The sequence below is a fragment of the Macrotis lagotis genome, chromosome 6 (assembly GCF_037893015.1).
Source record: "Macrotis lagotis isolate mMagLag1 chromosome 6, bilby.v1.9.chrom.fasta, whole genome shotgun sequence".
Classification (NCBI taxonomy): Eukaryota; Metazoa; Chordata; class Mammalia; order Peramelemorphia; family Peramelidae; genus Macrotis; species Macrotis lagotis.
The window spans coordinates 40,586,452-40,613,854 of record NC_133663.1 but is presented as its reverse complement, the minus strand read 5'-3'; the positions used below and the strand labels follow the sequence as shown (position 1 = coordinate 40,613,854).

Below are 27,403 nucleotides of genomic sequence, written 5' to 3'. Positions count from 1 at the left end.
GAAGGAAGGAAGGAAGGAAGGAAGGAAGGAAGGAAGGAAGGAAGGGAGGGAGGGAGGGAGGAAAATAGCATGTTTCAGTCTGTATTCAAACAATATCAGTTTTTTTCTTTGGAGGAGAATAACATACTTCATTATAAGTCCTTTAGGATTCAAACTTCTATTATTACAATAAATTCTTCCCAGAGCTAGAACTAGGTAGAGACATAGAGGATTTTGTTCCAAGGGTACAGAAATCTTGGGGCCCTGAATAATTGTTGCATTTCTTAAGCAAATAGAAACAAAATAATTTAGCACCTAGGTCAATCAAATATTTATTAATCACTTATTATATATATATATACATATATATATATATATATATATATGTTAGGTACTCAAAATACAAAGGAGGATAAAATGAACATTTCCTTCCCTCAAGGAGCTTTTTTCAGGAGAGAAAACATATACATAAATAAATATGTGCAATGTAGGCAAAATAGCTCCAAGGTAAGTTCTGTTGGGAAGAGAGGACACTAACAGCTGGGAATAATGGGGAAGTTATATATAGGCAGTGTTCGCAGTAACAAATAGTTTAAGGAATAAATAAGAAGGTGCCAGCTGGTTGACTTCACCCTACCCACCCCAGGTGGACAATTTCTTGCCACCTTTCTCTGTTGTAGTCTCCCCAGCTAACTCTTGGTATCCAGGCATCTCTCCTTCCTCCCCAATAGAGCCTTGTGTCTTAATATCTAATATCTCTTTCTGTAGTCTCTCTTTTCCCCCCTCACACTTAATTGAATTTTTTTCCCTAAAAGTTGGTTTTAAGGAGCTTTTCATGCTGTTTGCCTTAAGGAGCAGTACCCTAGCAATAGTTCTGATTCTTTCTTCTGAATGGACGAATGGTTAGCACTGAAGGCTGGCCCTGAATGGGGGGTCTCAAAAAGAGAGATCCTTCTTATGACAAAGTAGAAGTTTGACCAATGGGGGACTGAGGGCAAGACCTGCAGGTAACCTAGGGCAAAGCAACTATGTTTCCCTAGACAGTTTTACAGAAATTAAATCAGATTAAAATGAGTTATTAAGGGTTTCCTGAAAGAAGAGAAGAAATGTTACTTAAGGGAAAAGTGATACCCTAGATGGAGAGGAAGGAAATATGGAAGGAGAAGCAAGGAATAATCCCAGTGACTTTGCCTTGGTGGTGTCAAAGGGGGGACAGTTTATAAGCAGTTGGCATATGAGGGGGATCATATCTATTAATCATAGAGTTGCAAGGAACTTTGGACAAATTTCCCAACCAATTCAGGAATCCCTTTTTTTAAAGTGCCAACTAAAAATGATTTCATTCATCACTACTGATTTTTCTCCTTTAGCTGAGGACTACTCTCAGAGTATGGAATGAAGGCAATTAGATATCCAAGGGACAGCTTTGGGTGCTGGGTCCCTTTCTGAGACTTCACCTTAAGCCAACATCTTAGACCTCCCTCTGTCATTGGAAGGGTACCTGAGTTCCTTTCTACTTCATAGACATGAAACTCCATTCTGGTCATTTACTTTCTTTTTTTTTTTTTTGAAAGCCAAATGGGGTGAAGTGGCTTGCCCAAGGCCACACAGCTAGGTCATTATTAAGTGTCTGAGGCCCGGTTTGAACCCAGGTACTCCTGACTCCAAGGCCAGTGCTCTATCCACTGCACCACCTAGTGGCCCCTGGTCATTTGCTTTCACAAAGTCTTAGTTTCCATACCTTTGAAATAGAGCAGTTGAGTTGTATGATCTCTAACACCCTTCTAACTCTAGAATTCTTTGTTATCGTGGTTTCCAGAACAGCGAATATACAATAGCTGCCTTTCCTGCTCCCAGAAATAAGATTCTATAGAATCCTTGACCTGTGGATATGGATGCTTTCTTATTAGCTAAAATGGTCTTTAGTAATCCAACATTATGGTTATCCAATTGGACCTAGAATCTGAAGAATTATTAGTTGGTATTAATATAACCAAGGACAAGTCCCTCAGTCTCTCTGAGATTCCATTTCTTCATCTGTAAAACTGAAATAAGAATAGCACTAATTTCACAAGATTATTGCAATGATTAAAAAAGATAAGGTGCATAAAGTGCTTTGCAAAGCTTAGGGAATTATGTAAATGCTAAATAATTGTTATTGCTATTATACTAATAACAAATAAAATAATAATAGCAATAGCAATAAAGTTAGAATGACCCATCAGGATGCTCGTCTGTATTGGGCGCAATGAAAGTAGCCTCAGTGCAGCATGCCTCCCAGCTCTACCAGGATTACAATTCAACTTTGTTATATAAGTTTTCAATTTCCATCTCCACAAACTTTTATAAAGTACCTGCTCTCTGCCAGGAACTGAGATTAGGAAAAAACAAAACAAAACAAAACAGAATGAAAACAGTACAGTTCCCCCTATTAGGGGAAAATAGAACATTTCTAGAAAATTAAGTACAAAATATAAATGAAGCAATTTCTAAGGGAAGGGACAGATCAGATAATGAGGGTAATATGCCAACAGAATTGAACACAGAGTACAATGAATGGAGAGGATGGAGAGACATGCAGTCTTAAAGAGATGGGGCTCACAAGGATGGGTACAGGGAAAACATTTGCTGATAAATCAGTAAGTATTCTAGAACCTCCTTAAATTTTTCTTTATCTTCTCTGTCTTCTAGTCAGACACAGAGTTTTGGGATAAAATGCAAGCAGAATGGGAAGAAATGGCTCGAAGAAACTGGATATCTGAAAACCAAGAAGCCCAAAATCAAGTGACAATTTCAGCTAGTGAGAAGGTAACTAATAAAGGATTTGGCCAGCACCATTCATGTTTATTTTCCTTTATAGCACATATCCATTTAATTCAATTTAATTCCATAAACATATCTGAAGTACCAAACTTTGTGCTATCATTAAGTATGAAGACAAAAGCATGCTTTAAGGAAGTGAGCATCCTAGTGGGAAATGCAACATAAATACAAGTCCTTACATACAGGGAAATTTGGAGGGGATGTGATGGTGATCAGAAAAGTCTTCCAAAATGAGGTTTCCTGTCAATGGACTAATTTATTACCATTATTTTGAAGAAAAGTCTGGAGTTAAACAGAAAACCAGCATAGCAAACTGAGATAGAGGGAATGGTGGTGAAGGTGGTGGCATTTCTTGGAAAAACCATCAAAAATTATTTCCAGTCATGATGGTTGCCACACAGGAATTTTCCTCCTTTGTTTCATTTCTGATGGACTGTCAGACACTGGGGAAGTCAAATTATGACCATTCTGTTTTCCGGTTGCTATTTTAGCTTTCAGTCTCTTTTCAGAATTGTTTATCAGAGATTAAACATAATTGCATGGGTTCTTTTGTCCTCATCCCCCAACCTCCATCAGTCAAGCAGGCCCTACCTGCAAGTTACTGTACTAGTGGTACTGTACTGGTGACTCTTAAAAGGTTGTCAGTTACTTAGGAAGAGAGTTGGTTGGATAAGGGAGTCAAGTGACATAGGAACTGCGTTCTTCATTTTGACCTTGCAGAGGTCCCAGAGATGCGCTTGTCAGAGTGTTCTCTCTGTGCCTAAAAAAATTAAAAGAAAAAGGTCAAATCCCCAGAGGAATCCTCAGAAATTCTCTTTATAGGAATTCCCAGGAAACAAATGAGTAGGGCAGACAGCAAATCAAACCTCTCACAAATTCTCAGATCTATAGTTAAAGGCTTTAAAAGTTAAAAAAAAAAAAAGCAACTTTGAATCCAAGTTTCCTTAAAATGCCTATGAAGTTGCCTATCCTCTGGAAAAAAATGTAAGTATATTTTGATACTCCAGTGAAATCATGATCTCTTTGGCATGAGCACTCCATCCAAAAGTGCAGATCAAATACCTTTGTGTCAAGTGATAAATTTCCATAAACTTTTGTAGTGGAGCTAACCAAGGTGCTGAAGTACTGCTCTGATGCTTATTTCCTAGACCCAGAGTACCTAAGATAGTTCCTGACACAGATCAGCACCTATGAAAATGTTAGCTGATTATTTGAGAGGTAGCACAATTCTTGGACTACCCATCTGTTAACTCCTTACTCTTACAATGTATCTGGCCCAATTCCTTTTCTGATCCACTTTATAACAATGTTTACATACAGAATAGTATTGGTACCACTCATGTCTCTCTCTATTGACCTTTTAGTCACATATAGTTTTGATTTTTCTGAGATTGAGATGCTTCATAATTCTTAGCCACATATCATCAAAGGGATAAAAGAAATTCTTTTAGAAATAGACTTCTGCAGGAGTAGTTTAGCATCACTGAGAATCATACAGAGAATTAAGGTCTCTTCTCAAGCCTATTTTTTGCCCCCCCAAAAAATGTGACTTCTATCTTTTTAGGGGCTAGATGAATGAATAAATCATTTACTTCTTTATTTTATGTGTCACAGGGATATTACTTTCACACAGAAAATCCTTTCAAAGACTGGCCTGGAGCTTTTGAAGAAGGATTGAAAAGACTGAAGGAAGGAGACTTACCTGTTACTATACTGTTCATGGAGGCAGCAATCCTTCAGGACCCTGGGGATGCTGAGGTAGCTCCTCCCTTCTTCAGGGAAAGCCATGAGTGAAGTAGTTGTTATGGAGTATCTAGGGACCTAGCACTGGAGTCAGAGAACCTTGGTTCAAGTCCCATTTCTGACATGTACTGGCACATAGTGACCTTGGGCAAGACATGTAACCTTTCACTGATCCAGACCACTCTCTAAGACTATCAGTTGCAGAGTAGGTGTTGATCTGCACTGCTGGAGGGAAATTCTGCTTCTAGAATTCCTTGCACTGATTAAATTACTGGTCCAGAGGAAGGAAGGAAGGAAGGAAGGAAGGAAGGAAGGAAGGAAGGAAGGAAGGAAGGAAGGAAGGAAGGAAGGAAGGAAGGAAGGAAGGGGGGAGGGAGGGAGGGAGGGAGGGAGGGAGAGAAGAAGAGAGGAAAGGAGAGAGGGAGGGAGGGAGGAAAGGAGGGGGGAAGAAAAAAAGAAGGGAAAAGAAGGGACAAAAGAAGCTGAGGGTGAGAATGCTAAAGTATAGGTGCTGCTCTCAGGATCTTTGATGCATTGAACTTTTTAAGACACAAAGGCAGACATTTCTCTTAAGTCAGGGTAGAGGTGTATTAGATATTGAGATGGGAGAGTCTAAATTGCTAACCTGGCAAACTAACCTTAGCATCCAGGTCATTAGAATAAATTTTCCATATAGAAGATGATAGTGTTGAAAGAGACTTTGGTGATCATTGAGACAAACTCCTTCATTTTACAAAGGAAGAAAGTGAGGCCTGAGGAGAGGAAGTAACTTGCCCAGATAGTAAGTAACAAAAGTGCAATTGGACTCTGGTATTCTGACTCTGGAGAGGGAGTCCCATGTGATATCTGCAGTTTCACATGGTTGTGTTTGTTGGTGTCTTTAAGGCAAGGATGATTCTCAGTGTACTGTGATAAATAAGAGAAATGTCCATCCATACAGAATATTCCTAGAAACACGTAGAGGGTCATGGAAGGGGGAGAGAGCACAAGCACAGAAACCATTAAGTTCTATTGTGCTGAAGCATCTTAAAAAACACACATGGGATGAACAGTCCTCAGGCCTGGCCATCCCATGAATTGGCAGAAAGAGAACCAATAATTTCCTTGTATAAGGTAGAATTGAAAGTCTGTTTGAAGTGAGGATAGAAAATGCTTAAATCATTCTGTTGGATGCATTCTTAGAAAGGGATCAAAGGTAATTATAGGGCTCAGAGAGGCTTCTTTGGCTGAGGAGTTGGTAGTGAAGGAGTTGGAGGAAGGATGCTAGGGTGGCCTAATTCCCAATGTGGAAACTCCTTCAGTGAGTTCAGAGTGATCATTCATCTTCTTATTATCTCAGAGAACTGCCTGGATCACTAAAGACTGAAGGTGACTTATGCAAGGTCACTGAATCAGTCATAGCCAAATCTTGAACCCCTGTCTTCCTGCTTCCAATACTCACCTGCTACTCCCATGATTAGTAACAGTATATTTATTCTGATTACTCCCCCCAAAAAAACCAAATTATTAAATTGAAAACTAAAATATCAGAGCAGAGAGGGTCGTCCAATCCAAAATCCTCATAGATTATACAAAGCTGGTAGACCTTGAAGACCTAAGAACGAGAATAATAATAGTGGCTGGCATTTCTGTACCCCTCTTTAATGTTTCATGTAGAACCCTTTACATACATTATCTCATCTGACCATGACAAGAAGCCTATGAAGTAGATGCTATTTTATTACCTTCATTTTACAGTTGAAGAAACTGAGGGAAATGGGTTAAATGGAAGCCCAAAGTCATTTAGCAGTATATTGAATACCTGTCATGGAATTCCAGCCCAGCTATTCCAGACCCAACTCTAGCCCTGTAATCATTAGGTCATACTGTCTCTCCAAGAAAAGGGTGAGATTACTTAGCCTACCTCCTGCATTATTCAGATAAGGAAACAGGCAAGACACGAAGGGACCTTACCAAGGCAAGGAGCAGGGCAGAAAGAGAATCAAGGTTTCTTGATTCATACCCAATGGTATGTCCATCAATTGAACAAAATGGAAAAAAAGCTGGATCTGGGATCAGAAGATCCAGGTCCAAATTCAGCTTTGCAACTTATTTTGGGTGAGTCGACTATAAAATGAAAGGCAAAGGTCTCTTTTAGCTCTAAATCTCTCATCCCAAGTACAATCATTTTTCAAGGGAGTCATGTGACATGGACATAGTCCAAGCCTTCAACAATGTCCTAAAAGAAGGAAGAAAATTGCACATCCAACTTAATTTAAAGAGGCCCTTCAAATCCATTGGAACCATGAAGTAAAAAAAGCAGTTGTTAATAAAAGTTAAAAAAAAAAAAGTAGGCTGTTAATAAAGGGAGGACAAGGGTGGATCACAGATAGACTAGAGAGGGAACTAGAGAGGGGGGAAAATCCACTCCTCAGCAGTTTTTAATTCACAATGCAGGAGACCATCTGGCATATATAATAAATAACCTGAGAGGGAAAGGAAGATAAAGTTGTAATTACACTTCAGTGGAAATCTAAGTGTTCCCCCTTAGTTTTGTTAGAAGAGATGTTTATCAGTCAGCTCTTGAGCCAGCACTGAGTGAAGTTGCTTTAAAAAAATCTTACTGTCACTTAGAAAGGTTTGCTATTATCTATTGTTAGATCCCTTTTTGACTTTTACCAGCCTTGAGCTAAGCGTCTGTGTACTGTCAGGACCTTGTCTTCCAAATGTCTGATTTCAGGTATTTCTCCTATATGGTGCCTTCTAACTGAGGTTCCAGAAATTCAATGGTAGTTTGTGGAATGGTAGTGCCTGGAATGTTCAGGAGGAGAATCTTCAGGAGGCCTGAAGATGAGATAATGTATTGTATGATTCTGGGCAGGTCATTTTAGATTTTGGGGTCTTGGTTTTCTCATGTGAAAAGGAAGAGATTCACATTAGATGATTTTTGAGTCCTAGATATTGGCCCCAAAGGACCAGGGTTCAAATCCCAGGTCTGTTTCTTATAAGCTACTTGAAGGCAGAAACTGTCTCTTTACTTGTATTTATATCACTAACATAACACATTGTCGAGCACACTTAATAAGAGTTTTTAATAAATGCTTGTTAAATGTAAGTGATTAATAAGTGATTATTAATGTGCCTTTCAGGGAAGGGCTATGACCAAATCATTCCCTCTTCCTGGGCTTCAGTTTCATTATCTAGAAAAAGAGATTTGACAGTCTCTCTAAGGTCACTTCTCACTCTAAATCCTGTTCCTGGGATCACATCCGTCTCTATGATTCTATAGTCAACAGGATAGACAGCAGGCACTGAGGTGAAATCAGCCTTGGTTCTTCTTTTAAGATTTGCTGGTTGTGTGAGCTTAGCAAAGTCATAACCCCATAGTAGCTCAGGCAACACTCTTAGAAAAAAACAAACAAACAATATTAGAGAGAGAGAGACAGAGACAGAGACAGAGACAGAGGTATAAATATAGATATATAGAATAATACATGTGTACATAAATTCATAAGTGCATATGCATGTATATACATATGTGTGGGCATTATTTTATATGTGTGAACATACATATATATAAATAACAAAGTTGTAGCTAAGTTGACAACGAGTATTAATGCAAATAGATTCCTATTAGGAACTCCCTACCCTAATGAAATCATTTATTCAGTCATTTCAATCATGTCTGAATCTTCCTCCATTTAAAGTTTTCTTGGCAGAGAAACTGGAGTACTTTGCCATTTCCTTCTCCAATTCATCTTACAGATGAGGAAACTTGAGGTAAACAGGATTGCGTGACTTGCCCAGGGTCACATAACTAGTTCATGTCAGAGGTTGGATTTGAATTCAGGTCTTTCTGACTCCAGGCTGGGAGCTCTATCTACGATGGTGCCACATAGCTGCCCTGATAAAATTATTAATCGTGATTAAAAAGAAAACTGTGTATGTGTGTGGGTATGGGTATGGAGGGGGTATGAGTGTGTGTATGTGTGTGTGTGTGTGAGTGTATTTATAAGGAATATATGAATACGTATATTCATACAATATAAATATATATATATATATATAATTCTAACAATGTTATATTATTATATGGAATATGTATCCACATCTTCCTTCTTTTTAGTTTAGTCACAGGTAACACAAGCCAGAGAAAGGATCTGTTAAGCACATGACCCATTAGTGTCTGAATAGAGGCTGGGGGAGCACTTAGACAATGTGATACAATTGGAAAAGCACATAGGAGATTCTGTATAAGCAAACCTCCTCCACCCTAGCTCTGAAGTCAAAGATCCTGGGTGCAAATCTTGCCTCTGATTCTTCCTATACTTTTGAGTAAATCATTTGGGAGCTCTAGGTTTCCATTCTTTATATCCAAACTAGACAGAGAGGACTACTTGATTGCTGAGGTCCCTAAGATCCTTTATCATTGAGGGCATTTCTGTGGTGGGTTAAAGGGCTACTTCTCTGTCCCCGCCAACTCCAAGATTCCATGAACCTAAGCCATAGGAGAATTTAAAGGAAAAGATGAATGTGATCCCTCTCCATTCTTGCTGAAAATCCTCAGCAACCCAGGCCACTGAGGGCAAAGAGAATCAGAGCTCACACCACTGGGGGTCTGGCTTTCCCTCTAAGTCCCCACTCTATATTGACATCAGTTTTTGCTTTCACAGGCCTGGCAATTCCTGGGTGTGACCCAGGCAGAGAATGAAAATGAGCAAGCTGCTATCGTCGCCCTCCAGAGGTAGATGAAGCTAAGTGTAAACCCAGGGACCCCACAGCCTCTTGCTAATGGATTCCTTCTTTTTCTCCCAGATTTGTTTCAAGTGCTCCTTAATTACATTTTTTTAAAGTAAAGAATAGAAATACCATTCCCATTGACACCCAAAGGCTAGATCAAAAAATATTGTTTTGGTTCTGTAGGAAACAGCAATATTTCTATACCCTACAAAATGAGCCAAAGCTCTTTCCCTCAAAAAAAGAGTGTGATAAAAGTTTCTAAGAAAGAGGACTGGCTCTGGAGTCCCAAGGGCCTTGGTTCAAATCCCACTTCTGATGATCACTGCCTATGTGACTGGACAAGTTACTGAACCTCCCTGGGCCTCAGATTCCTCATTTGCAAAAAGGGGGACTTAAACTAGATGACTTCTGAGGTCCCTTTTAGCTCTAGATATATGATACGGATAATCATGTGTGTATCCAGGTCCATGATTTCATGAATACAAGAGAACATCTAGTCTGGAGATTCCCTGGACCAGTACAGGTCAGAAATTTGTCTACACAAATATGGAAATGTTTTCCATAATTGCACATGTATAAGCTACATTTGATTGCTTTCTATCTCAGGGAAGGAGTGGGGAGAGAGGAAAGGAGAGAATTTATAACTCAAAATTTTAAATAAAATCATCTAAATTTTTTTAATTTGTCTGCAACTTCAGAACCAAAGGAACTTTAAAGATCATCTGGTATAACCCTTTTATTTTCAGATTAAAATACTGAGGCACAGATCAGTTACGTGATTTCCCCAAGGTCAAACAACTGATTCTGAAGCCAACTTTTCATTCTTTCATTATTCTATATTGTCTCTCATATAGGCATATATAGAAACATTGTAAGGAGTGGTGAAAATTATAGTAAGTATGCATGAATCTGCACTTATCTACATTTATTCCCTTCTGAATACTAGCATCTTTTGGTGCTTTCTGATCTGATTTTTAGGAACTTAGAAGTATAATTATCTCATCTATAAATACAGTATTTATGGTAAGGCAGTAAATTTGTCTTACACTATTTACAACCCACTTCCTAATTCATTTATCTTTCATTATAAACCCCCAGACTGAATCCCCTAATTAGATTATCTATGCATTCGATTAGGTTAGTTATCTCCACAGCCAAAGCAATGTATCCCCAAATCTGCTAATGATTTAGCTTAATATAATCTGCCTGCCCTCTGCCTAGCAAACAACCATCATCCACCCTAGGAACCAATAAATGTTTGTTGTTCTTGCTGAAAATATCCCGAAACAAAGAACGTGTCCAGAAACAAAAATTCTTATTGCTGTATCATGGCGCCAGTATGTAGCCATGTATTATTTGGTCATAGCGCCAAAGCCAAAGTAAATCTCCCATGATGACGGTCTAGATGCTTTCAAACTTCTCAGGGGTCAGGATTGCCCTAGGTGTTGAGCAGACATAGTCCTTCATGTATTGGTGTGCCTACTATAGCTAGATTAAATGGCCAACTGGACAGATACTGCTCTTGGAGTCAGGAAGACTATGGTTCAAATCCCTCTTCTGAGACCTCCTGGGAAAATCACTTAACCTCCTTTTACTTCCAAGTGATTTCTGAGGCTGTAAAAGTTATCAATCAAGTGCTGATCTGCATTCAGAGAGGGGGTTCCTTGCCAAGAGCTCCATAAACTAATAAAATCACAAGTCTGGTTCAAAAAGAAAGACAACAGGAACTGAGAATTTCCCAATATCCCTTAAAGAAACTTTCTAGGAATAGATACAGGCTTGTATCCCTATTTGTCCAAATGTATGTTTAGATTCTATGGGACAGGGCACCCATTCAAATGGCCACATTTCTTTCCTCATTAACTGTCATATTACTGTGGGGGTGGGCCATGCTCCATGCTCCCAACTTTTACAACTCTTTGAGATTAACATGAAAAAAACTAACCTGAATTAAGAAGGTTGTGGTTAGTATACTTAAAAAAAAACCCTAAATTATGAGTATGCATATGATATGAGTAAATAGTATATCTGGTATATACCCATCATTATCATAATTATAGCTAGCATATCCACATCACTTTAAGGTTTGCAAAGCACTTTATTGTGTTTGATCATAAATGGGAAGTGTTGTTCTTATTCCCATTTTATAGTTGGGTAAATTGAAGGTGAAGGAGATTAGAGAATACCCCAGGGTAATGCAGGTAGCATGTAATTGGGACAGATTTCAAACTCAGGTATAACTGACTCTAATTACAGAAGTCTATCCACTATGGTCCCCCAAATCTAAAGCCAAAGGGTCTTCAGAGATTCCAGTACTCTCTTCTCTCCCTATTTTACCAGTGAGAACACATAAGCTCAAGATGGAGGGGGGGAGGGAATGTATGGAAAGGGGAATAGGTATCATGTAACTTGTCCAAGGTCAGAAAGATAGTAAGCATTAGAGTCAGGATCTGAATCCAGACCTTCTGACTTAAAAAAACAAGGTTCTTTCCCCTATAATGCTCCCCACTCATCATTCCTACAGAGCCTCTTCAAACTTAACAGTGCAATTCCAATTGATTAACAAAACCAGCAAAATTATCAAAAGAAGTGCTAGACTCTGTCTTGTTAAAAAAAAAAATTCTAAAATACCTTTTTTTGGTCTTCTCTCAGGTGCTTAGAATTACAACCCAACAACCTGAAAGCTCTAATGGCCTTGGCTGTGAGCTATACCAATACTGGCCATCAACAAGATGCTTGCAGTGCTCTGAAGAATTGGATTAAGCAAAATCCTAAATATAAATATTTAGTGAAGAACAAAAAGGCATCTCCAGGCCCAACCCGAAGGATGTCAAAGTCACCAGTTGATAGGTATTCTAGTCAACATCTTACCTTATTACTAAGTATTTACCTTAGGGTTCAGTCAATCAATATTTATAAATGGCCTGCTAATGACATTGTGCTAAGAGCTGGGGATAAAAAAAGATTGAATTGAAATAGTCCCTGCCCTTAAAGAGCTTATATTCTATCAATATCTCCATATACAGCAGATACAAAATCATTACAAGGTGACAGAAGAGAGGAAGTAAGAGCTGGAAAAGGAGATCCAGAAAGGTTTCATGTAATAGGTTTTCCTGTACTAAGGTTTTCCAACAGCTCCAAAATGGGTTTTAGGAAGGTATTCTTCTAGAAAAGCATCTTATAAGTTAAAAAAAATTTTAAGATATCATTGGATCAGAACTCAACCTTTCCAAACATGATCCTACTTCAGGATTCTTCAGTGGTTGCTCACTGTTGTTAGGATAAAATACAGCTCCTCAGCTTGCCTTTTGAACATCATCACAATCTGACTCCAGTCTCCCTTGACAGATATATTTCCTATTATTTTTCCCTCACATCCTTTGTGCTTCAGTCAAATTTCAGTCTACATTCCATTTCCTGTCCCTGTCTGTACGTAGTGTGTGTCCCATCCCTGACCACATTTATTAGAATTCCAAATTAATTTTCTTTTGTTTCTTTTTTTATTTAAATTTTTGCAGGGCAATGAGTTTAAGTGTCTTGCCCAAGATCACACAACTAGGTAACGTAATTATTAACTGTCTGAGGTCAAATTTGAACTCAGGTCTTCCTGACTCCAGGGCCAGTGCTCTATCCACCCAAGTTAATTTTCCAGTTCCCTTTCAGATACCACTATCAATGGAAAGTCTGATCCCCATAGTTATTAGTGATCACTCACTCCTCAAATCATTGTGAGTTTTCTTCCAGATTATAGACTGTAAAAATTGTAGCTGCAGATCTGGAAAGGGTCTTAGAGGCCATCTATGATAAAAATTGTCTTATTTTACACATAAGGACCTAAGAAACAGACTTACCTGAGGTCTCACAAGTAGTAAGTAATCAAGGTAAGATTTGGAACCTGGTTCTTCTCTCTCCAAATCCAAATCTGCCTCCTCAAGGGCAGGAACTTTCATTACTGTCACTGTATCCCTAGCTCCTATCACAATCTGCCCAAAGCAGACAATGAGTACCACATGGATAAAATTGCATTGAATCAAAGCTTTCAAAGCATGATCTACACTGAACAATATCTCAAGAGACATATGTATACTTAACCATATTTTAAAACAAAGCCTTTGACCTTTTAATTTGTCTAAAGCAAAATATAATTAAATTCAGCATCTCAGTTTTTACATGAACTATGAGTTAAATTGTGGCAAAACCAGAGATGACCTCCCTGAGGAACATCAGCTTTTTAAGAGATAAATCATTTCCCAAACTCAAATGTTATACTGCTGGTAGGATAGGGAAGCTTGGTGCTGAAATCCTCCACATTCCTCCTCATGGTTTTAAATAGTCTCTTTTAAAGATCTCAGCTTTGGAACTAGATCTAAGTGAAGCAAAATGGCTGGACGAGAATCAGCACATATTTCATAATATTCAGGGATATCAACTCATACTTTAAAAAAAAGAAGGAAGAAGAAAGGAAGAAGACAAGAAGAAAAAAAGATGGAAGAAGAAGAAAGGAAGAAGGAAGAAGAAAGAAGAAGAGGGAGAAGAAGGAGGAGAAGAAATGAGGAGGAAGAGGAGGAGGAGGAGGAAGATGAAAGATGAAAGATGAAAGAAAGATTACTTGGAGTCCAAAATCTAAAAAAAAAAACCCTTTTCCTTGAGGGCCATCCTAGGTACAGAAGAAAATTCCCCCCATATATTTTTTTTTATTCCTCCAGAATGATCTTTTGCAAACTGTAATTTAGCCTGGGTAGATGCTCAAGTATTACCACTGCAATCTAAGAAGGTTTGAGGTTTGAAAAAATCAATCCACAATTGTGAATGAAAGCCCTAGACCCCATTTTCTTGAGACACAAATTGAATTCCAGCTTAACTGACTAAATTCTGTACACCAGTCACTTTTTCTTTAAGAGGAAATTACTGCTTTTTTGATTCTATCTCCAGAAGGTCAAATCTGAAGATCACATAGGAGTAATCTCTTTGGGTGCAATCTAGAATCTTTTTAAAAAAAATTCAACAGTGCAAACTACTTTTTGAACTCTTTTTGTTAAAGGTCTTTAAACATTTAATGAAGAAATTAAATTCCCTACTTTTTCCAAGTAACATTGAAATAAATCCCCAAGCTCTTCTGATTTTTAAATGCCATTTCTGTTTTATGTATTGGAAGGAAGATATACTAGTTATGAATAGTGAGTGAAATATATTTGTAGACAGTAGAGTGCTTTTTTAGGTCTTGTAATATGAAGAGAAAATGAGAATAAGGAAGCAATAATCTTAGTTGATCCTGCCTTGGTCAGATCACAACTGTAATAACTCATTGTTGTTCTGAGCATCGTGTTTAAAGAAGGACATGATTAGCTGGAAAAGTCTAAAGAGTCCGGCAACCAAGCCAGGTTAAAGTCCCTGAGCCCATGGTTTGTGAGAATCAGTTGAATGGAGTAGTTATATTTAGACATAGTCTGAATTTAGTCTGACATTGATAACTGTCTTCAAGATTCTGAAGGAGTGCTTCTTGAGTAATTACAAATCTGCTTGGCCTTCAAGGGCAGAACCAGGAATGATGGGTGAAAGATACAAAGAGCTAAATTTAGACAATGGCAAGAAAAACTTCCTAACAAGTAGAAAAGTCCAAAAGTGCATTGAATCCTCAATTCTTGGCTTTTTGTGACTTATCACCACCTTCCTAATGGAACTCTGCAGTTTTCTGGCTCTGATGTAAGCAGAGGACTTTTCATTTTCACTGATACCTAACATTTATAAACCAGGCTAAAGTTTGTCAAGCATTACAACCATCATCTCATTGACTGGAGACAATGTGGGATAAGGCAGAGCATTCCAAAGGCTTGACTCATTTTTGTTTGACTCCCCTCCAGTTCGATCCTGGAAGGAGTTAAGGAGTTGTACCTAGAAGCTGCCCATCAGAACGGAGAGATGATTGACCCTGACCTACAGACGGGCCTGGGGGTGCTATTCCATCTGAGTGGAGAATTCAGCCGAGCAATAGATGCATTTAATGCTGCCTTAACTGTTCGACCAGAGGCAAGTGCAATTTGGGTTTCCTGTTCCTTAGATCCCCAGCTTCCAGAGAGTAGGAACTATGGATTTACATACTTCTGTCCCCTTCTCCCCAACTGTTTCATTTTTGTCTTTGCATGCCCAACACCTAGTGTAGTGATTGGCACATATTAGTTAATTAATTTGTATCACAGTTCCTGGCATATAATAGGAGCCAAATAAGTGCTAGCTGATAGATGTGTAATACCAGTTACTGGTGATTAATAAATATTACTTACTGGGTTTGTGGCTTGATTTCAAAGCACAAAGTAGGTATTTAGTAAGTATTTTATTACAATAATTAAAGTATTACTCTCTCTACTCACATATTTAACAGTTCAAGATGATCAATAGTAATGTGATATTAGTTTTATTTCCAAAAAAAATAGAAAGAGAGAAATGGAATATTTTAATGCCTAAAATAGAACTGTCAACTGAAAGAAATTCCCAATGAAAAGCAGACTTATGCATGTCAAGTTATGGACACTGGCTGATAAATCGAAGCAGGTTCACGAAGTTTTCCTTAATTCCATTGTATCATATCATTATAGTCCATTACAACGACATCTAGATAAACTTTTAGGAATCTTCATTATTCTTAGGGGAAAACTGGTTTCCTCCATCATCATGATTTATATCAAAATTAGAAATATCTCATTTTATTGTTAGGACTATTCATTATGGAACCGCCTTGGTGCCACATTGGCAAATGGAGATCGCAGTGAGGAAGCTGTTGAAGCTTACACCAGAGCTCTGGAAATCCAGCCTGGCTTTATCCGGTCCAGATACAATTTAGGAATTAGCTGCATCAACCTGGGAGCTTACAGGTAACTCATGAAAACAAATTGAGTATTAAAATTTGAATCTGATCCTATCTGCAAACCAACTTCTCACCTCTCTGCAAGCCTGGCTTGAAAATAGGATTCAGAATTACAATATAGAAGGGGCTAGAGGCTATTCAGAAGCACAATTCCTCTATATCATCTTTCTGAGAATAGAGAAGAACTGCACATGAATAGAACAACATCTTAAAATGTGGCTGTTGTTTCAGACTCATCTATTTGCCTTCAGGCAGACTATTGATTTGTTAGAGCAAAGGTCAAGATCCACAACCAACTAGATGAATGAGGACAAGGAAAATACAAAGCATGTGTCTGTATCAGCTCCAGCTCAAACCCATTTAAACAAAATGTTGATTTTGAAAAATGAGTAATGGACCAAAGCAAGGACATTGTCTTTGATCATTATTTTAGAGAGATTTAATTAAATCGGCTTTAACAAGAAAGTCACTTGTCTGTTTCCTCTTAGAAACCCTCTATGATCATAAGGTACAGATGAATGAATTTTCTAGCAATATCCATTGAATTTCCACACCAAGTTCTTTACCTATAGTGTCACAAATCTGGACCCAAACATATGCATGTATGTATATAATTTTAAAAGATGAGAGAGAGAGAGAGAGAGAGAGAGAGAGAGAGAGAGAATACTAAAAGCTAAAGATACTCTGAGCTGCTGGACAGGATAACAAATGGAAAACAAACTAATCAATTATATTCAATTATATTATGTTTGCTCTTATAAAATTATTATTTCTAAAAGTTATTTGTGCTTTTTATTCAGATTACTTTCAGATATCTTAATGATACACATTTCCCTGGAGACATTATTCCATAAATGCTTAGTGTCATATAGGAGTTTTGTCACTTTTAGGCATATTCAATTCTTCATGACATGAACTGAAGTTGAATTTTTCCAAAGCATTGATAACATCTCAACAAATAGCTTTTGATAGTAATTGTTGTATGTATCCATACATACTTCTCCATTTGCTTTGGTCCAATACTCATTTTTTCAAACTTAACATCTCATTTAAAAGGATTGAGTTGGAGCTGAAATAGTCACATGCTTTGTATTCTTATCTTCATTTTTCAGTCCATTGTGGAACCTGAGCTTTGCATCTGCCCAAAGTTAGCCCACAACCTACTTCTACTCTCACTGTCACATACAATGATGGAGAGGGAGGAGATTAACCTATGACCTTAAACATACTGTTGCAGTCCCCCTTTATTCAAGCATTAGTATTAGCCCTTCCCATGCAGGAACAGCAGCCCTTACTCTATGATGCAAACATATAACCCCTGAAGTGATACAGGCTCTGAGGAGGCACTGGACCACTTTTCCCATTTTGAAGAGGTATAAAAGTAAAATTCTACTCAACCCTAAGATCTTTGACTGTACCTCCAGAGCAGAGTGGGGAATCTTTTTTCTGCTCAGGGCCATTTGGATATGTATAACTTCATTTGCCTGTTATATTTGTTCAAACATTTAATTAATTCACCCCTAAAAAGCTCCTAGATTTATTGAACTTTACATCTGCCTGTGGCTGCCATGGCAGTTCCAGAACAAATGGTCTGTGGGTCAAACATTCCCCACCCCTGCTCTAAAGCCTTCATCTTACCCTTATTCCAGCAATCAATCAACATGAATTTATTGTTTTTCAGAGCCAACTTTCCCTTCTTCATCTTGGATAGGTAAAAGTCAAAATAGAAGCCTCAGAATGGGCTGCCTTTGAACAGGGATGAGAAACAGGTTAAATGATGGGTATGGGATTAAAGAGACAAAAAGAGAGTCACCTCTATGCTTGCATAGAGGAGCTTGCATCGTCTTGGGTAAATCAACACATACCTGTAGAGGTAGATTCAAAAGAAATACTTATTAAGAGGAGGACGACTGGAAGTAAGGGTTGAGGAAATCATGGAAAACTTCATGTAGAACGTGGCCTTTGAAATGACTTTTGAAAAAATAGTAGAGATTCTATGAAGTGAGGAAGAAGAGCATTCCAGTCAGGGAGCATGATCAATGTAAAGGCAGGATGTGAATTATAAACATATAAGAATCCTGTGTTTAAGGAACAGCTAGAAGGCCAGTTTGACTGAATTATAACCCATGTCATATTACATAATGAAGCTGGAAAGAGATTATGGAGCCAGGTTGTTAGGGGCTTTAAAATGCTCTTTGACTGAGAGAAATCTCAGAATCCTTGACTTATAGTACTAAGAAAGAACCCTCACCTCGCTAGTCCCAGCTCACTTCTAATTTCTCCAGGCATGCCACTCCTGGTCTCTTGGTCTGATAAAAAAATGAAGGAATTCCATCTATTTTGGATGACTTTGGTCAAGTCAACTTTCTTCTCTAGGTATTTCTGTAAAATGAGGTGGTTGGATTTGATGATTTGGGGGATTGTGGGATGTATAAATTACTTCTCCATGTGCTCAAAAAGCCAACCTCATGTTCAAATCCATCCCTGGGAATGTCAGTAGCATGAAGTATTAAAATTCAATTTTATGAACTTAATCAGTAAAAAAAAAAACTGTCATGCTTGCTGTCCTCTAGCTTAATAGGCTCATATATAGGCTCATATCTTTAGAGCAGGGGGATCTAATCCAACCTTCACTCTACAAATGAGGAAAATGAGGCACAAGGAAGTTAAGTTAACTGATCAAGGCCACTCAGCCAATAAGTATCTGAAGTGAGATTTGAATTGTAATGCTCTATTCACACTGCCTCTCCATAAGCAGGAAGCAGAGGAAAGAAAAGAGAGTATGTATAAAATGCCTATTATGAGAGAGGAACTAAGTTCTATTTATAAATATCATCTCATTTGATCATCACAACAATCTTGTGAGGTAGGTGCTATTATCTTCTCCATTTTTATAGATAAGAAGACTGAGGAAGATGAAGCTCATACAGTTTGTAAGTGACTGTGGTTGGATTTCAACTCAAGCCTTCCTGACTCTATCCACTATGTCATCAGTTGTCTCACCATGTGAGGATTAATAAAAGAGAATTTATAAGAGTCTACAAATAGTGGCAGTGGATGAAGACAGAGGAGCAGTTAGTCCCATGCATAATAATTGAGCCAAATCTTTTTACTACTCTCCCACTCTCACATACCACATGCCAAGAAGCAAGGAAAGAGTCTTTAAAAGGTGCATTACACCATAATTATACTCACATTTTAGAGAAGAACAATATGTTAGGAGCAGAAAATCATTGCTCTGTAGGGAGGTAGTTTGTGCTTCAATAATAAGAACTTTGACTGTGAAACATAACATGAATCTTTTGGGGAAAATGTTACCTTTTTCAATGTCTGGTTTTTTTTCTCTCCCTTAGGGAGGCAGTCAGCAATTTCCTCACTGCTTTGAGTTTGCAAAGAAAGAGTAGGAACCAGCAGCAAGTTCCTCATCCAGCCATTTCTGGCAACATCTGGGCTGCCCTCAGGATTGCTCTTTCCATGATGGACCAACCAGAGCTATTTCAGGCAGCTAACCTTGGGGACTTGGATGTTCTACTAAGAGCTTTTAACCTGGATCCATGAGGAAGAGATGATCCCACCACCCACCCAGGCCACTGGAAAAAAATAATTATAAAGTCATGCAAATTGCATATTTTATTATGAATTTCAAAGGGAGAAATCAAATGCTCAAAAGACCAGACATGCAAGCCAGGGGAACCCCTCCCAACGCTGCCCAATTTCCGTCCAAGTTCAAAAGCACAAAACATTGTATATAATGTCAAGAAAGAAATGAGACCAAATGAGAAGATGAACACTGAATGAGGCTTTCACTAAGCCATTGATGCCAGCTTTGGGGCAGTTGACCATTTGTGAAAGGACCTATTCCCACAAGGTCATTGAAGAAAGCATTGCCTTGGGCCATGGATCATAGACTGAGTCTCTTCCTGGATTTCCCACAATCTCTCTTCCCTAGGACACAATCCAGCTTGAACCACAGTGCATGTACACTGTGTGGGTTGGCCTGGTGGGAAAGGCAGGCAGCTTTCTCTGGGATTGGTTTCCTTTGGAACATTCTCAGTTGCTGTTTGATTTCAGAGAGTTGGCTTTGCAAGCAAAAGCAAGATTTCTGTATTTTCTTTTCTGTTCCTAGCCCAGAGTCAGGGGGGAGGGAGGGGCAGGAGGGTGGAATGGGAATGGGGTGGGAGGGGAGCAAAACTGTACATAAGCACTTTAATATCTTATCATTTATGCCTTGCCAGTCTCCTGGGTTATTTCCTCCACTTTTAAACCTGAGAGCAAAAGGTTTTCGAACACAGCCACGGTTGTTCACTCAGTGGACCAAATTTTCACTTTTTGACAGTTGTTCCATGGTATAGGGTTTGAGACAAAGTGTTTTTCTTAAAGCAGACATAACAGGCTAAAGGCATCAATTCAGACAAAGACTTTCTTATTGATATAATTTCAAAACATACAAAACCCAGATGTACAGAATTTTATTCCTTCTAATACTTTTGATGGCTGGGGCATGACTCTGGGGAGCAAGGGGGTGATTTGCTACTGCTGGACTCACAATTGTTGGGGTTTCTGATTTGGAGGGGTGGGGCATGTGTTCATTCAAATCTTTGATTTCATCTCTGTACAGAATTCCCTGGTGAGAAATCTCCTTCCACCAACACAGGTCAGCAAATGCTCTGCATCTTCTAATCTTAGATAGGAAGTACTTGGAAGTGAAGTGAATTGGCTCACAACCAGTTGAATCAGAGACTGAACTTGATCCTGATTCAGAGGCTGACTCTCTATCCATTATACCATGCTGTTTCTCATAACATCTTAAATGACAGCACTGATCTGCTTTGCTTCCCTATATATCAATATTCATTTTAAATTAATAATATTTCAATTGATATAGCCCTGATAAATATATTTTTAAAATTTAAACTAATATTATTATTCAGTTCCACCCTGCCAGTGGTGCTCCCTGCCCCCATTATGCATTCTAAAATGGAATTTGGTGCCAATCAGTGGTTGGAACTTAAAACATTCATCTCTCGACCTTGGAGCTTATCTTGGCAAGTTGCCCAAGTATCAAAAATGTCCCTAAGACTTCTCATTTACTGTGAAGAGGTTTCATTTAATTAGTAAACACTATGGTTCCTTGATCCTGGAATGCACTCAGCTGCCTAAAATCTAACTGGTTCAATTGGCCACTTGATTGGTTAGAGTGGTTTTTTTTGTTTTATGAAATGTTGGAAGAAATTTGGGAGAAAGTTTTCTGAAACAGAATGTGTGTATATATCTATATATACATAAGTGTGTGTGTGTTTCCCACAATATTTTGTCCCTTCCTCTGACCCTGGCTTCATGCCACCGCCGCCTCCACCACCATCACCACCCATTCACCAGCCCCCCCCCCCCCCCCCCCCCCCCCCCGCCAAAAGTCTGATAGCTTTTTCCTTCATTAATTCAGTCAAATTCAGCTCATGATTATCAAATAGCAACAAAAGAAGCTAATTAAAACAACAAAATCCACAGTTTGATGTTCATGGAAGCATTTTGTCTAGCCACATCATTTTACATATGAAGATAAAGAGATTAAAAGAGAGGAAGCAATTCACCCATGTTCACATAGTAGTAAACAATAGGGCTGCAATTCAAACCCAAGTCTTCCTATACCAAATACAGGATACAAAAATAAAAAGAAATGCATGACCAAGTGCCAGATAGCAAGAATCCTCTCTAACTTATCTTAAATTGGGTAGATAGTTGAGAAGAAAAGGAGAATCTAATGTGAAAAAGAAACTTCAGATCATGGGTTCATAGCTATAGGGCTGGAAGAAAATTTAGAATTAAAATCTAATTCAAACACTAGAATTTAAATGACCTCTCCAAGGTCGCACTGATTATAAGTGACAGAGCTGGGATTTGAACCAAGGTCTTCTAACTTCATATTTATCATTCTTTTCACTGCCTCAAGGCAAAGGGGAGGTAATCTCATGTATTTTATAATTAGAAGTGAAAAGTGAGAATGAGGAGAAGGACAGAGTTTCTTGCACCGGGAATGATTACGATGTCCCCTACCAACTTAAAATCTATGTAACATATAAGTTGTTAAAGTTCAACTTTCTGAGAATTAACATGCATTTTTCTGAAGGCAAAACACAGAGGACAGCAAAACTATCAAGAGCACCATCACTTAGAAGTAATCAAGTTGTGATTTCAGATCTGACTGCTACACATAGAACCATGGCAACATGATAGCAGGCCAGTGGCATAGATAAAGATGGGAAAGAAATAAGACACATTAGAAAAGGAGTGGAATTATAAAAGAATATAGGAAGTTAGAGAGAGGGGGAGAGAGAGAAAGGGCGAAAAAAGGCCTCATCTATAGTGGAAAGCAACCAACAGTTACTTCCAGATGCACAGACTGCCTGGTCCTAAACTAATCCACCTCCCTTTCCCGGGAAAAACCCACATCATTCAATATGGATGGGTTATCTATTGCACATTTTTAACTCCTAGAGAAAAGACTACCTTGCCTTCCATGTTAGCACAGTCTAGGAAGTCTTCCTTCATATTAATTTAAACCTTTCATAATACAGAATCACAAATTGTTAACATTGGAAGGGATCAAAGAAATCAGCTAGTCCACCTAATTTTATAGATGAAAAAACTGTAATCTGCACAAATGCTATAATTTTCCCAAGGTCCAATAGATCATAAGTAGCAAAACTAGGACTTGAGTCCTCTGATTCCAAATCCACCAAGGTTGTCTACCCTGCTGGTTTTTGAAGAGAAAGATCACTTAAGCATTCCAAAACTTTATGGGTTTAAGTCTACCATCATAATTATACCCATTATAATACTATTCTTCAATTTAAGAGAAAATCAAAATTTTAATAATTGCCACATGCAATGAGAGCTACATGTCCACAGTAAGATTGCCATGAAGAATGGATTTCCCATTGCTTTATTTCATCTGTGGATGTTTGTGGAAATTAAGTGATGAATTTTTAGGCCCTCAGAATGTTTGGTACAGAGATAAAAAAAAATTTAAACTGGAAGAGATGGTGGATTCAGATTTTAGATTTGGAAATTATAGATGCAGACCTACAAGGTATCCTAGACATCAGCAAGTCTGTTTCTTCATTTTACTGTAATAGATCTGTTCCCATCAATGGTTTGACCATTGTTTTAGCAACAGTCTAATTTTCCTAAATTTTCCCAATATTCACAAAACTACATTTTAGATAACCATGTCAATTGGGCTATCCAGAATGATTTTGCAAGTATATGACAGAAGCAAGTCTTCAAATTATATTTTCCATGTAATTCACATAGTATGTGGAAAGTGTTTACAGAATCCCAAGAATAACAAAAAATTAAGTGTAATTAAGTGAGATTGGTTATATGCACAGTCTTTTTAAAATATATGTCCATGGTTCTTTTAAATCAGAAATATCTTCAACATGAGATCCGTGTGAGGTAGCAAAATGTCATTCAAATTTCTTTTCTTTTTGAAAGGACAATTTCCTGGGTCCTGAATGTCCTTCCAATTGGAGCTATTTGGCCGGAGAAAAGAGGACCCTGTAATTGTTTAGCTAGTTCTATACGTTTCTAAGTTTTGTAGAGGACCTCACCCTGAGAGGTATTATTCGATGGTATTGTCCTACCAAAGCATGGAATATGTATCCTGTGGTTGCTCACTAGTGCTGAATTTGTTAGTTATTTGAAAAAAAATGGAGAGAATGTTTTAATGTGCGCTGAATCTAAAGAATTAAATCTAGTTAGTGTGGGAGCTGTTTCTGCCTCTTTCAAAATATTTAACAATTTAAAGTATTTACCAATATTGTGATAATATTGGTCAAGAAAGGGGGAGGGGACAAAGAATAAACAGGTCAAAGAGGGATAAGAGAAGGAAGGCAATACAGAACAAGAATAACAAAAAAAGGAGAAAAATAATAGGAACATGAGGAAGAGTAGAAAGAATAGGAAAGGAACAAGAATAAGAGAAACGTAATAAAAGGAGAAAGAAAAAGAGGGAAAACAGGAGCAGGAGAAATAAAAGAAGAATGAAAAAAGGAAAGGAAAAACAAGAGGGGGACAAAAATAAGAGGAAAACAAAAATCTGAGAAGAAAAAGGGAGAAAGGAAGAATAGCAGAAGAAGAAGACAAGAAAGGAGAAAGAATAAAAGAAAGAAAATAGGAGAGCAAGAATGAGAGAAAGAGAAGAATGTGAGCAAGGAACGACAAGAAGAAAGAAAGCAGGAGGAAGAGAAGGAAAATACAAAGATCAGGAAGAGGAGAAAGGAGAATAGAAATGGGAAGAGGACTAAAAGGATGAAAAGAAAGGGTAGGAATAAGAGGAGAAGAAAGAATTAGGAGATATAAAGACCCCACATATTTTGTCATTCACTTCACTTTCTTCTCCAGATTGCTTCTTATTGCATCTGAACAGAAGGCAAAATCTTATCTATGATGGAACACCTTTAGTAGACAATGAACAATGTTTTCTATCCTATTGGTCTCTTCTCATATGGCCCACTGGCAATACCTGAATTTCCTTCAGGCATGGCTACATCTGAACCATATACCTGAACCAGGCATATAAGGTTAGGGGATTTTACATGGTTCAGTTTTCCACTCTGGAAGGGAAAAATCCCGTCATGCTTCTTGCTGCCATGTGTGGCCCATGGGGCTAGAAAGATTTTCTTGACTATCCTCCCTAACCAATGAGATTGGACTAGAATCATGACTTGCCTTATGGCATGAATGGGAAAGACCAAATCTCCAGCCTCATCTTGTTTGCTTCTTTGGGAATATAAAAGTCAAAGAAGATTTCACCTGCCTCCTCTCATATTAGTTGCATATCCTCTCTCCTTGTGGGCAGCACCACAGAACCAGATGGAATTCTATGTAAGATGTTTCCCCTCCTATTTGGCACATTTCCTAATGAATTTGAGCCTTTTGGATAACAGGGTACTCTGAATACTGGGTGGGTTCATGTCCTCTTGCTTAGAAGGCCTTTCATTTTATAAAAAATAACACATATGTGCAAGCATGCACATATATACAATTTCAACTTTGTAAAAATTTTACCCCCTTCTCCTAAATTTACTATGATCCAGTTTCCTTGTCATCCCAGTATTTATACTCCAGCTAAAATGAAACTAACATTTTGAATTAATAAATATATAATCTATATTTTTAAAGAATGTTCGTAGATGGACAATGACATAGGTTTCTAACAAAGGGAATTTTTGACAATAAAGCATATAACCTCAGGTACCAAAATATTGCATGCATTAGTATTTGCACACCAACCTACTCGCATATTAACCAAAGCATGCAAGCTAACTTAACTGAACTGAATGTCAATTTACAAAGTGCATGACGTCAACTTCTAGGTTAGTTCATTTTTTTTTCCTCATTCCTAAACCAGGTCATTAGGAGACATTGGCACAAACACTGTGTCACCTCTTCCACATTTGCTTTCCAAGTAAGAATACCCTTGGGATGGTCTCACAATGGCTCATCCATACTGGCCTTCCTAGGTCACAGTCACTATCTGATTTCCTACAGTGTCACATCCCAGACCAGTCAGACCCTCAAGAACACAGGGGGATTAGACATCTACAGACCTCCAATGATGGCCTCTAGAAATGTCAGACATCAAACAAGAAGTTCTGATGACTTTGAATGCTGCCAGATATCCAAGCTTGCAGGTGACCACAGTCCAGAATGTTCCAGGCTTGGCATTTATGAGTCCATTTCCACTTCTCAGAGGTGATGTACTATTAGAGTGACATTCTCAGGATTGTCTTGAATAATGTGATTTCTAACCAGGTGGAGAGGTTGGGATTTGGGGGCCACAGATAAAAATCATCACAAGATAATGAGTCCTTTCCATTTCTATGACATCTTCCACATGGATTGTAGGGGTTGTTTCCACAATCTCCTTTTCCCTGGCTCTGGTTGCTATAGAGGCTGGCTTCTTGGACTAGTACTCACATAAGAAAAATTATGGATGCTGAATGCTCTGCAAACCTTTATACAATTCTAGAAATGTTAGCTTTTATTAACTGTGTCTATGAGCCCCTGGTGACTGGTCTTTTGTCAGAATGTCTAAAAACAGTGAATTCTAGGAGAGGCCAGGAAAATTGGGCCTTCTCCAAGAACACACTGCTTATCATGTTAACTCCTACCTATTTTATATAAGGAACAAGCTATTTTCCAACTATTAAACAGTAATAGTAATGTCCAAAACACAAGAACTCAATGGTTTCAATATGATCATCACCTGTAAGAATCCCATCACCCAATATCTTATCCCCTCCCAATTAAGAATTAAAATATTTAAATTTTTTTAAAATCTTGTATGGTGGGACTGAATCTATTTAATTGAAAGGTAAGATACAAAATTAAGAAAAAACAGGAGCTACATAACCAATTATCTTTTGGTTCTTCAACTCAAACAAAGGTTTTGATATCTTCTTGATGTAATGTATGAAACATCAGAAAGAAGGGTTCTATGTCATAATAGAACATAATCTCCTTGAGGGCAGGATCCGCTTTTCATTTTCTTTTTGTTTTTATATCCTCAGTACCTAGCATAGTGGCACAGTACTTAACAAATGTTTGTTGAATTGAATTATTGTTCTGAAAAAAAAAAAGAATACCTCTAGCTAAGGACTAGTTCCTAGAGAGCTTCTCCAAGACACCAAACAGTCAATTTGGCTTTTAGTTCAAGTCTTGGGAAAAAAAAAATGGAAATTTCAATAAACAGCTATAGAAATTTGTACCCAAAATTACATCACAAATATAAAAAATATTTTTCTTTATTCCCTTTGATTTTCTTCAGAGGAAAGAAGGTATAATGAAGAGAAAAGATAGGGGATGTACATACTCAACTTGTCATTTTGGGAATTGGAGCCAAGAAGCACATATTATTGAGATCCCACATTTTCATTGAATGGATAACCTCATGTTTCTTTATCATATGGGAATACTGGAGAACAGGAACAGGATTTACTAAGAATGGCCAGAAAACACAAAGAATCCAAAGGGTCATTGATTTCCTTCCACTCTTCTCCCTTTTCCACAGGACCTCAAATCTCTTCATTCTCCATCACCAGAATTTGTTTACTTTGGTTGGGGGGGTAGAAAATTGTCCAATTTAGGCACCTTTTTACTATCTATAACAAGCATTTATTATACATTTAGAAAGAACAAGATGTTTCTAATATATTTTGTATATCTATCAATATTGCCTCTCTAGACTAATCAACAAATATATAGTTTTGA

At 38.0% G+C, this 27,403-nt stretch overlaps 1 protein-coding gene across 1 annotated transcript in view; it reads left to right on the top strand.

The window, feature by feature from the left end:
• The window catches only part of PEX5L (peroxisomal biogenesis factor 5 like), a 183,460-nt gene extending 163,207 nt beyond the window's left edge, over window positions 1-20,253 (top strand). The window contains exons 8-14 of the mRNA XM_074190995.1: window positions 2,671-2,787; window positions 4,417-4,560; window positions 9,198-9,268; window positions 11,917-12,114; window positions 15,126-15,291; window positions 15,976-16,133; window positions 19,480-20,253. Coding sequence (XP_074047096.1) covers window positions 2,671-2,787; window positions 4,417-4,560; window positions 9,198-9,268; window positions 11,917-12,114; window positions 15,126-15,291; window positions 15,976-16,133; window positions 19,480-19,684 — 1,059 coding nt within the window. The 3' untranslated portion in view covers window positions 19,685-20,253. The remainder of the gene's footprint in view (window positions 1-2,670; window positions 2,788-4,416; window positions 4,561-9,197; window positions 9,269-11,916; window positions 12,115-15,125; window positions 15,292-15,975; window positions 16,134-19,479) is intronic.
• Window positions 20,254-27,403: the final 7,150 nt, after the last annotated feature.